The following is a 12,263-nucleotide window of genomic DNA, read 5'->3' on the forward strand; positions in this document are numbered from 1 at the left end:
AGCAATTCATGTGGGTCACTTATCAATATATGCCATAATATAATGTAATGTTGCAACATAAAATGTTGATTTATTCTTTGTTCTTGTGGCATGTTTATTATTATTATTATTATTGTAGTGTGCAGAGGCACCAGTTCTCATGGGAATATATATTTGTAATTGGGATGATAGGAAATAGTACATATGTTATCATTACAAATATTATGAATGTTATGTTTTAGTTTTGCGTTTGTGATGCAGTTGTTTCTACAACAGATTTGTGTTTAGTATTTTGGTACAAATATCATTTCACAGAAGACACTGTGAGTGGACATTTTAGTGGGTTAATATGAAAACTAATTTGGACTTTCAATTTGCTTTACAAAATTCAAATGTGTATTAACCTGACATGATCTTTTAAAAATAAATTCATGCTCATGTGATGTCAATGTCATTGTCTCTTTCAGATTGAATGTGAGAGCTGCAGTGGCTAGTACCACTGGCAATATGTTATCCAGGCAAATATGGAGGCTGTTTCATTTGTAAAGTGTGCCAAGGCCATGTTTTAATAAACTGTTTTCTGGGGCACTCGCTAATCTAATTTCATGTTTTTTAAGCTTTCATTGTCTTACCAAGAAAAGCCACGCTCATTGTGACTGCTTCCTTAAATTATTAGGCTTTGGTAACATTGTTTCATGTTACTAATATTTACATAACTTTAATACAGAAGGCCAGAATTGGTGCAACATGACTTTGGTGTGTGCAGCAGATGATTTTGTCATTGTACATAGAGTAGACTAAACTTGAAAGTAAGCAATGAGAAGGACACCTGTGAATGTGACTTGAGTATTGTTCTGGATCATGTATTTAATCATTTATTTAATACTTTATTGCTTGCAAGTCACTATCAATTCTTAGTCCTACAGTCATATCCTGTTTACAAAATGAACAAGAAATAAAGAGTGACAGAGAATAATCACACCAAGGTAGGTTACGAAAATGTTATTAAATCACAGATACTTTTGCAGGTTTATTTTAGTCGTTGTTGTTAATGATAACAACTAATAGAAATACTAAATTAAAGATATGAAAGAAAAACAATGCACGAGAACTGTAGACTACTGTATTTGTATTTGCTAAAGTTTGCTCTGTTGTAGCTACTCTAATTTTGCCAAATACCTACTTCAGTGAATGCTGTAGTTATTCAGGAACACAAAACTAATCAAAACACACATTGCATTTATAAACTGCAAACTGTTACGAAAATCTGAATATTGTAGTTATTACATTACGGAAGTCCTGAACTGCAAGGTGGAAAACAAAATATGGTGAGAAAAAAAAAAAGTCTCAGTTACTTCCTGAGCCTAAGTCTTACATTTTTTTCTTCTCTCTTCCAAATTTTTTTTCTCTCTTCAAAAAAATTTTGTTTTTCTCTCTGCAAAAAAAAAAAATAAATATTTTTTCTCTCTGCAAAAACCTTTTTTTTCTCTCTTCAAAAAAATGCATGCGGTACTGACCTTGGCCACCAGGTGGTAACTGTCTACATTATTACAACTTGTTATATTAAAATATATTATTATAATTAAATTCCACCATGAAAGTCTGCACATGACATCCCCATTCAAAACCCGTTAAATTGCAAGGATTTAATTTATAAATTATCTTTTTGTTTAGAAATTAGATTATTAACATTAATATTACAATATTAACTTGTACCCCTAACACTTCAAAAGGACAGACATAATAATAATTTCCCCATGTTTCCCATTTTCCTCAATACATTCCTTCGCTTCCACCATGTAACACCGAGCAAATGGCATAGATGGTTTAGAAAGACCAACAATTTCAAACAAAAAAATAACTCCAGTTGTTACAGGACAACGAATGCCATATCAAACATATGTAACCTGATTTTGTCTTGATTAAGGTTTGCAAACCCTTAAATAAATAATAAATGTATTATTCAACAATATAGCAACAGAGAAAGCATTAAAAGCATAAGATTACATGTTTACTGATAGTGGCACTTGGTGGCCAAGGTTGGTACGATATGAATTTATTTGAAGAGACAAAAATAGAATAATTCAGAAGAAAAAAAAATGTTTGAAGAGAGAAAAAAAAAATAGGAAGAGAGAAAAACAATTAAGACTTAGGCTCAGGAAGGAACTGAGACACTATTTATTTTTGTCACGTTATTTAATTTTTTTTTCCACCTTGCGGTTCAGGGCTTCCGTAATTACATACTTCGTTCGAAGCTGAAATTTAAATACCTTTTCAAAATAATCCTTTAGACAAGTTGAACTTGAGTCGTGATGGTGGTGTGCTAACATTTTCAGTTCCACTTCAACACGCATGTCAGGATAATTCATAAATATATTCATTTATGCTCCGCTCATTGGAACCAAACATCTGAGGAACTGAATATATTGTAACACCGGATATTTCGTACTGAGGCGCATGCGCTGCGCATTCCTCCAGTCATTCGCGTTTATTATACGAATGTCGGAATATAGAAAATAAGAATTTTGGAAGAAATTAGGACTTGTTCAAAATGTATGATGAATGAAAGTAACGTTAAAAAAAACAGGGCTATACAGTATGTGTGCAGAAACTGTTAAAGATGGGCAATCAAAAATCTGATATTATTTTGCTCATTACACCACTAGCACCTACTAAGTAGTGGGAATTGGGCATTCCAAATTGGGGAGAAATTGGTATAAAAAAAAAAAAAAAAAAAATCACCAATGTACTAATTAGTCATTTAAAGGGATAGTTCAACCAAAAATAAAAATTCTCTCATCAGTTACTCACCCTCATGCCATCCCAGAAAAAACTATGCAATGCAAAGCAAAATAATACAAAGCAGCAATGCAATGCAATAGAATTCAATGCAATGCAATGCAATACAACGCAATATGGAATATTCTGGGTTCAATTCAAGTTAAGTTAAATCGACAGCATTTGCAGCATAATGTTCTTTACTATAAAAATAAATTTAGACTTTTTCCTCTTTTCTTTAAATAAAATTTAAAAAAATCTGGGTTACAGTGAAGCACTTACCATGGAAGTAAATGGAACTAATCCGCAAAACATTAAAATACGTACTGTTTCAAAAGTATAGCTGAAATACGTAAACAATATGCATGTTAACATTATGTTGGTGTGATAAAAAGTTATATCCAATTTTACAACTTTGTCGCCATAACAACGTGAGGCTGTAAACTCTAAAATCCCAAAACGACTGTAAAAACGATTATATAAACAACTTTACAGCTCAAATAATAAACAAGTTTTAACAGAAGAATTAATGTAGTGTTTTTATAAAATTCTAAGTTTCACATTTCTGCCTTTAAACCGTCCAAAAAAATGACCCCATTGACTTCCATTGTGAGTGCCTCACTGTAACCAAGATTGTATTTATTTGTATTTATTTTTTTTGGTAATCAACATTATCCCACAAAATGCTGTAGATTGATCTTAACATACTAAACCCGGAATATTCCTTTCAACAAGCCAAAAAATAAATAAATAAATAAATAAATAAATAAATAAATAAATAAATAAAATAAAATAAAATAAAAAATACTAAACAAAAACTAAAAAATGAATAAATAATTTTTTTTTGAGTTTTGGGCATATAAAGTGAATAAAGATAATAATAGTTACATAATAATATAATAATAACAAGTGCTATATCACTATATCATTTAATTTATGATATCATTTGCAAATTCAACTCATCCCAGATTTAAACGATTACATAAATCTTGGTCTGCTTTCTTATGTCGCTATACCCGAAATCAAAAGAAACCCGAACCCAACAGTTGAGCGCATGTCCTGAGTAAATATGCCTGCCATCAGAGAGATAAAGAATAGAGGATGTACGCTGAAGACGCGCCGGCGCAGAACAGCAGCAGCGCCACCGAATCAGTGAGGGAATTCTCATTAACCGCTGGGTTAAACAGCCAAGACGAAAGCCGTTTTAAAAGTTTACTATTTAATACGAGCGGCAAGCAGCAGAGAATAATAAATGTCATCTCCTTCTTCCAGCAGTGTCCTTTCTGATGCCGTTGTAAAGTCAAATTGGCAAAGGTAGGACTCAATATGTCGCACCATACACACGCACTGTAAATCATGTGATGCGTTCATTCCATTTAAGGCTTTATAATACTGCACTGCGCAGTGCTCCATAGCACATCGTTGCAGTTAATGCTGCTCATAGAATTCTAAACCTGTAGGAGTGTTTATCAATCACTCATTCGCTGTTTTGGACACTTGGGTAGATATGTCATGGAATATGTTTTGTGACAAGATATTCTGTCAAATTTGTGTCAACAAGGCTCAATGTAATTTACACATTTAACATTTAATTCCTTCCATTTTCAATATTAAATGATTATTTCTCCTAAATTATCTCATTTGTTAAACCTCTTTTTGCTGCATTTATCTTCACTAATGAGTTTAGGCCTATATACATATGTAAATTACTAAAGAATGATCTGGAAACTAACTCTGTGATGTTATAGCTTATTTAGGAGTTAGACTGTTGCCTGTGTCTTGAAACCTTCTTCGTGGTCTTTTTGAGCACACTCACTGCTGGCCATCTGAGCTCACACATTATCATACATACTGTATATTTTACACTTACTTATACAGTCTTGCTGCACACCTCACCCATACTTTGGTTTCTGGTACTTTGCTTAACATTTCTGCATTTAAGAAATTATACAAACATACAGAGACAAATTAAACTCTCATTTTTCCCTCTTAGTGGTGGTGTAGCACAGAGGTTTTCAACCTGAACGACAGACACATTCATGGTATGTTCCATGATGCTTGTTTGGAAATAACAATTTCAGACTACTAAGACACTTACAAACCAAACAGAGACATTCAAAGATAGTCAGAAGCCGTTTTCCTCACTCCCCTCAAACCACTCATGTTTATTGACAACGGAGGGCAATGAAGGACTAGCTCGGATAGGCCTATTGTGCTGCCTTCACGTGTTATCAGAATTATTGTAAATACAAGTTTCTTACTCGGAAGTTGTACATGAACGAACCCTCAAGTCATAATTACGACAGGGAATCACAGAGATAATTTTGATACCCGAGTTTTCGAGTTTGGAGAAGATGTAAATTTACAACATTGCGGAGATTAGTACGGTTTCCGTAGTGAATTATAGGTTTTATTCATTTTTGTAAATACAGCTAATTGTTAGCACTTGTTGGTTCGGTCACATACATTCATGTACATCAGCAACCATTTGATGCATATTGTACATTTTTGCACAAATAAGTAGCATGTATTTGGCCAAAATTCCATTATCGTCAGCAAGCTAACTGAGTAATATATATTACGGTGTCATAATAAGAATTCCCTAAGAAATATGCAGGAATTAACCTGGAGTTCTCCATGTTTCCCTTTTTCCCTGAAAACAAAGAACTTAAATGTGACCTACTCATAATTACCACTTCAGAAGTGGGAAGTAGGATAATCCCGATAGCACATGAAGGCAGCATTAAACCACAGGTTGTCATGATGTGCTCTCAGAAACAAGCTCAACCATCACTTATGGTCTAGGTGAAGGTACTGTCACTGTATTGTGTACCGAGTCCAGTGCATCAGTTAAAGAATAGTTTACCCAAAAATGAAAATTCTCTCATGATTTACTCACCCTTCTGCCATCCCAGATATGTATGACTTTCTTTCTTCTGCAGAACACACACACACAAAAAAAAAAAAAAAAAAAAAAAACAATTTGAAGCTATAAAATCCACATAAAGGGAGCATAAAAATAATCCATATGACTCCAGTGGTTAAATCCATGTGTTCAGACATGATGTGATAGGTGTGGGTGAGAAACAGATCAATATTTAAAGGTGCAGTATGTAAGATTCAAAAACTCTTGTTATTAATGACACCTGTGGCCGTTAAGTGAACTGCAGCCAGCTATCCGTTGCTCGTGCTCGCGCTCGTGCACACACTCCGTAGGGACACGAGCATTGGCCAAAGCAATGACGTAATGTACAAAGAGACAATGTGATTCACCAGCATCATGCTGACAGATGAGGTAGCATAATTAAAATTACATAGTTATGATTGTTTTTCTATAAACTTTGAGACTGTATATTATATTTGACTCTCCAGTGCTGGAACAGGGCTAAAACAAAGTGTGGATATAGGTCTGGCTATGCGAGACTGTAGTTTGAAGTAATCACTTTTCTTTGCATGATACATTGACTGCATTTATACGATAGCCTATGTTGGCATTAACTAGCTAGCCAGCTTTATCAATAGCTGATAGCTAAATTTGGTAGATGATGACAGTAGCAGTTTATAAAATAGACTGTACATTATAAATATGTTGACAATTCAGTATTGATATAATTCCATCACAACTGTCATTTTGATATATATGTACTATTGTTTTATAATAATAGATTGTATATATTTTCTGTATAACCAAGTTACGTTACACTAATGAATGGGTCTTTTTGCATTATCTTGAACATTCTCTAGCATTAATTTCATGTGTTGTTGTAGTTTACCTTGCTGAATAATTACAGATTAACATTGTTTATGACAGTTACTGTGCAGGCAAGATCAAGTTAGCTAAAATTACACAGATCAATCCTTATGGCACTATATTTTACATGCTTTGCAGTTATGTAAGCTTACCTGTCCAATAAGAAGAATGCCAATTCAGGGTCGTTGGCAGAAAATTGGCAGAAAGTACTTAAATATTGGTCTGTTTCTCACCCACACCTATCAGAAGATATAGATTTAGCCACTAGAGTCTAATGGATTAATTTTATTACATACATTTTGGAGCTTCAAAATTTTGGTACCCCTTCATTTGCATTGTATGGACCTTCAGAGCTGAAATATATAGTTTTTTCTGGGATGGCATGAGGGTGAGTAACTGATGAGAGAATTTTTATTTTTGGTTGAACTATCCCTTTAAATGACTAATTAGTACATTGGTGATTTTTTGATTTTTTTTTATACCAATTTCTCCCCAATTTGGAATGCCCAATTCCCACTACTTAGTAGGTCCTAGTGGTGGCGCGTTTACTCACATCAATCCGGGTGGCGGAGGACAAGTCTCAGTTGCCTCCGCTTCTGAGACAGTCAGTCTGCACATCTTATCACGTGGCTCACTGTGCATAAAACCACGGAGACTCCCAGCATGTGGAGGGTCATGCTACTCTCCGCGATCCAGGCACAGCTTACCACGCGCCCCACTGAGAGCAAGAACCACTAATCGTGATCACGAGGAGGTTACCCCGTGTGACTCTCCCTAGCAACCAGGCCAATTTGGTTGCTTAGGAGACCTGGCTGGAGTCACTCAGCACACCCTGGATTCGAACTCGAGACACCAGGGGTGGTAGTCAGCGCCAGTACGCGCTGAGCTACCCAGGCCCCATACATTGGTGATTTATATGGAGTAGGTTTTTAATACAAATGTAACATTGTATCCAACTAGTCATGAACTCAAGCCCTCAGCAGATAAACAGATTACATTTAGACTATTATATTAAAAGGTGAAAAAAATTACATTCAAATTTTTTACCAGAAGTTACACAATTGGGACTTGAAACAATGTGAACAGTCCAGGCAGGCCTGAAAATGCTTCAGTAGAGTACACTTTAGAGAGGTCAAATGGCGTTTGGGTTTCTGTTTGAAAATAGGTAATTCCAACAGTCTTCACTCTTCATACAGTGTTACTTCATTGATGCCATCCATGATTTACTTTCGTTTTCACTGTTTACCACTGTTTGGCTGTCTTCATCATATTTTTGTTCTGGTACTTGAACTGAATTTGTTTTATTTATATAGCACTTTTCCCAATTCAAGGAGGCTTACTTAAAACTCTCTTGAAAATACCTTGATGGATTTATGATAGACTTTTGATAGAAAATATAAAATTCTCATTTAAGTTTGTGAAAAAAATGTAAAGAAAAGGAAAAAAATAATTTCGATTTGAAGTCCACATTAAGAAAACACCTCTGAAATACAAAACAGTACCATGCCTGAACAGAGCAGGAGCAACCATCAAAAAGATGATCACTAGCGACATCCAGTGTTTTTTTTTGTAAATTAGCACTTGCTTTTTTAATTAATGCACTTGTGTTTCTTTCAGGCATACAAATTAATGGGATAATGCCACAAAAAAGTCGCAAGGAATTCTACAAATATCTCACAGTGGAGGTAAGATGCCAAATAAAAGCCATCTACAGTGATCTGCCTAATAATGACAAGTTAATGTTCAATGACCTTGAAGCTCATACACAATAAACAAGTGAAAATCGACAGCTGGCCCGTCGTGAACCTATCTGACGGCTCAAACTTTGCCTTATATGTGAATTTAGAAGTTTTAGTAAATTAAACATATTTTGCCCTTGAACTCCATTCCTTTTGGACAGAAGATACTTTGGGTTCAATATAAAAAGTGTGGAAATGTCAAAGTAGATCAAGCAAGTGTATTCTGTAGATATTAAAGTTGAGATTTTTGATAATGAGAGCTGAAAGCAATGAAGGCTGTTCAATCATGGGCTATTATCACAAATAAGCTCCATAATACTATTGTAATTGGCCTCATCTAAAATAGGAGCATCATCAACCTGCAAAGGTGTGAAATGAACCTCCGTGTCCTATCTGTCCATTCTATACTTTTTATCACTGTGTGAGGAATACAACTAGACAGCAATTAAAGCCACTTTATTAAACAAACCTCCCACACCACAAAGATAGGGCAGTCTTTGTTGGCTGCATTGAGAGTACGGTGATTACGCTTCTACATCAGTAAGTACCTGATGTGGGTCAAGGAAGAAAGGTGCCCACTCAGGTAGTGCTCTGCTGCAGAGGGAGGTGTTCTACTGCAGTCTACCATGTGTGGGTTGAACTAATGATCACTGAGTAATCTCTACAGGGGTCAAAACCAATGCTTTTAAAGCTCAGAATTACAGCGTTACTCATCCCTCTGAGTTCTGGTCTAAAGGCACAGAAACCCTTCATAGTTAACAGAATAATTTGCTGATGGATTGCAAAAAATAGCATATATTTGGTTATCAGCAAGACTAGATCTAAATGAGCATCTTAATGTTTTATACAAATATGAAAGTCATATATTCTTATGTATATATCAATGAAGATTGTCATTCAGGGATGCATTGTTTAGTTATTGAATGCATTTTGTAGGCATTGCATTTCTTATTATAGTTTTAGAGCACACTGTACCTGACAGCTTGATATTAGGATGGCACACGTCTCCTGCTGAATGTTATAAAACTTTTCTTTGTGGATTTTCCACATGAACAACATTGGGGAATTGTTGGGATGGTTTGAGCCAGGCAGTTAAAGCATTTCTCATCATATACAGAGTGGGATCCATCCATTGAAGAACCCCACTGCTGAAAAGAAAAAACTGAATGAATAAAAAAAGTAAGAAAGAAACACCTTCAGTCAATCGGTCAAAGTCACTATCATATGTCTAGTAGTCAATCAACCCTCACTTTACATGCAGGAAAAAACACTAACCAAAACAGGGACATATTTCTCGTGATGGACAGGTTTCCCCCTCCCTGTGTCTAAAAGCATCATTTTCTTTCACATCTGTGTTTCTATTTTCACAGTGTTTGCAAGGCAGTACTGTATTGACATTTCATTCTGGTTAGGGTTTGTTAAAACTCTAATCCAAAGTATTAAACTTCTGCAATTAATTAATTCCAAACCAGTTAACAAACTCCATAAAAACTAAAGTTTTGTAGAGAACTGTTGCCTTAGATGCAATTTGTTTGTAAGGTTCATAATGTTTTAAGGAATTTAATGAATTTAAAAGTTCTCCCATTGACATATAAATAATTATGATAAAATGTTCAGCATTCAAAAACAACGAGATGCAGTGCAATGGCCAAGACGTCCATCTGACACGTCTACATCAAGAACATGTCTGATGCGAATGGCTTCTTAATGCACAGCCGACTTAATACAAGATGTGTGCTGAGTTTCATGATAACGGCAATGCGGCTTTGATGCTGCCATTGATTTACTCAGAACACAAAGCTAAAAACCTAAACCTATCTAAAACTTTAAAGGCATATTCTGGGTTTAATACAAGTTAAGCTTAAATGACAGCATTTGTGGCATATTGTTGATAAAAATAATTTTGATTTGTCCCACCTTTTCTTTAAAAAAGCAAAGAATCGAGGTTACAGTGATGCAATTTAATTTAGTTCCTTCAGATTAAGTCAGTTTCATTGAACAATGTACTATAGTAGTTTTAATTCAAGTTCATTAGGTTCATCAAACTCAATTTAATAATGTTTAATTTAATTAATTTTCTTATGTTTGTCCAACGTATCTTATTTAATTAATCATTAGTATATGCCAGGTGAGCAAGTGTAAGGAGTAAGGACATTGAAACTGTTGCACTGTAAATTTGATAGCGAATGCTTATTGAGCTAATCGGCACTCAAATAAATTATTAATTGAGAGTGAATGGCCATCCTCAACGTAAGCACAAGCATCATTCTTCCACACAAAAGTAACCCCCAAAACTCCAGCCTAACAGACACTCTTTTTAAATACCAATATTTAAACAGAACATGCATGCAAAGCATGGTAAATGGAAATCATCTGCCCAGTTTCATCAATGCTACAAAAAGTATTCATGTAGCCCCAACTCAAAAGGATTAGTAAACTTTTAACGCATAGAATGCAATGAAATCAAGTTGTGACAAAATTGAAGAATTGTGTTGCTTTAGGTCATTATAATTAAGTAAATTGAACCTGCAAAAATCCTTTGTTTTTAGCGTGTTAACATGCATATTGTCTTAGCATTTACGGATTGGCCCCATCACTTCCATTGTAAGTGCCGCACTTCTCGCGTCTCCCTGATTTTTGCTTTTTTTTTTTTTTTTTTAAGAAAAGGAGGGACAAGCCGAAATTATTTTTTTGCTACAAATGCTGTCAATAAAGCTTAACTTGTATTGAAATATTCCTATTCTTTAGCTGCATTGCAAGTACTACTATTTCTTTTACAAAATGCTAATCTCGTTTTAAATGGTATGCCATCCTGAATTTTTTTTTTGTATCACTCCATGGCAATTTCTCATTCTTTTTCATCTGATTTCTCTCCATTTGATCAATATTTTAAGGCATTTGGAAGCATTATAATCTGCTTTTCACTGCTTGTTTAAAGTTTTCATGAATTGCTCATTCTTGCAGCCAAATCTGTATTCATCTCAAAATACCCCGATCAATAAGTCCTAGAAGCTCTTAATTACTTTTTGGGAGGCAGAGACTCACATAGAAGCTTTTCGTACATCGTACTTGTCAGTGGCATCTAAGAACTTGATTTCATTGGTGGAGCGCAGCAAAGTCTTAAGTCCCTCCATGATGCGGTAATGTTTTCTGCTGTCCACAGGGATCAAGGTTATGAGGGACTGTGCTGAATTAGCTTTTGTTGTTAGCCTGTAATTGAATGCTTGGTCATTGCTCCCCGTAGAGCCGTCCTCATTAATCTAAAGGGCTGAGGCTGACACAGGGCCGCGCAAATGAAACAGCTGTTTGCCGTGCCAATCAGCGACCCAGCCGTCTGCAAATATTTGCAAGTGGCCTTAGATGCCTTGTTGAGATCAGTCTGGAGAAGAGAATCATAGAGGGGCTTTGGTTAGAAATATCAATCCCAAAAGAGAAGCATACTTGACATAATTTCTGTTCTGGGTTGCTCTTGCTTGAAACAGAATTATGATTTTCTGTATTATTGCTTTTTTGTGATGTGGAACAGGCAATTGTCAATTGGTTGTTTATTCAGTTAGCTCAGATTTCCGCTTTATAAAGCTAACTCCATGTGCCAGAAAAAACTGTTTTACACTGTATTGATATAGTGTAAATAACAGGGCAATAGTCATAGGGCACAATTTGTCAACTTATACAAATACTTTTTAAGACAGCAAGATGCTTTTTTGTGTAACAAATTAAGATAATGCTTATTCAAAATAACCACTTCAGAAAAGGGTGCATCATTTCCTGTTCATTTCAATCACATTTGACATTTGACATTTCATTACATCATTACATCCATTACATACAAGTATTCTATATACAAATGAATTTCCATTGTGGTTGGATCAGTCAGTGTGAGCCCACTTTGGACATTTTTCATAGCAAATCTATTCCCCTCACTATGTGTTTAATAGGGGCCTTAAGCCTCTGCAATAGTGGGGCTTTTTACCCCAAATACTATCCTTTCACTTAGTGGACAGTTATTGATTTAT

The 12,263-nt window shown here is 35.0% G+C and overlaps 1 protein-coding gene across 1 annotated transcript in view; it reads left to right on the forward strand.

Annotated features, from left to right (window-relative positions):
• The first annotated feature begins 3,897 nt into the window (after positions 1-3,897).
• The window catches only part of LOC127434473 (phospholipid phosphatase-related protein type 5-like), a 74,786-nt gene continuing 66,420 nt past the window's right edge, over positions 3,898-12,263 (forward strand). The window contains exons 1-2 of the mRNA XM_051687280.1: positions 3,898-4,071; positions 8,126-8,193. Of these exons, the coding sequence (XP_051543240.1) occupies positions 8,146-8,193 (48 nt within the window). The 5' untranslated portion in view covers positions 3,898-4,071; positions 8,126-8,145. The remainder of the gene's footprint in view (positions 4,072-8,125; positions 8,194-12,263) is intronic.

This window comes from Myxocyprinus asiaticus, chromosome 44 (genome assembly GCF_019703515.2).
Source record: "Myxocyprinus asiaticus isolate MX2 ecotype Aquarium Trade chromosome 44, UBuf_Myxa_2, whole genome shotgun sequence".
NCBI lineage: Eukaryota > Metazoa > Chordata > Actinopteri > Cypriniformes > Catostomidae > Myxocyprinus > Myxocyprinus asiaticus.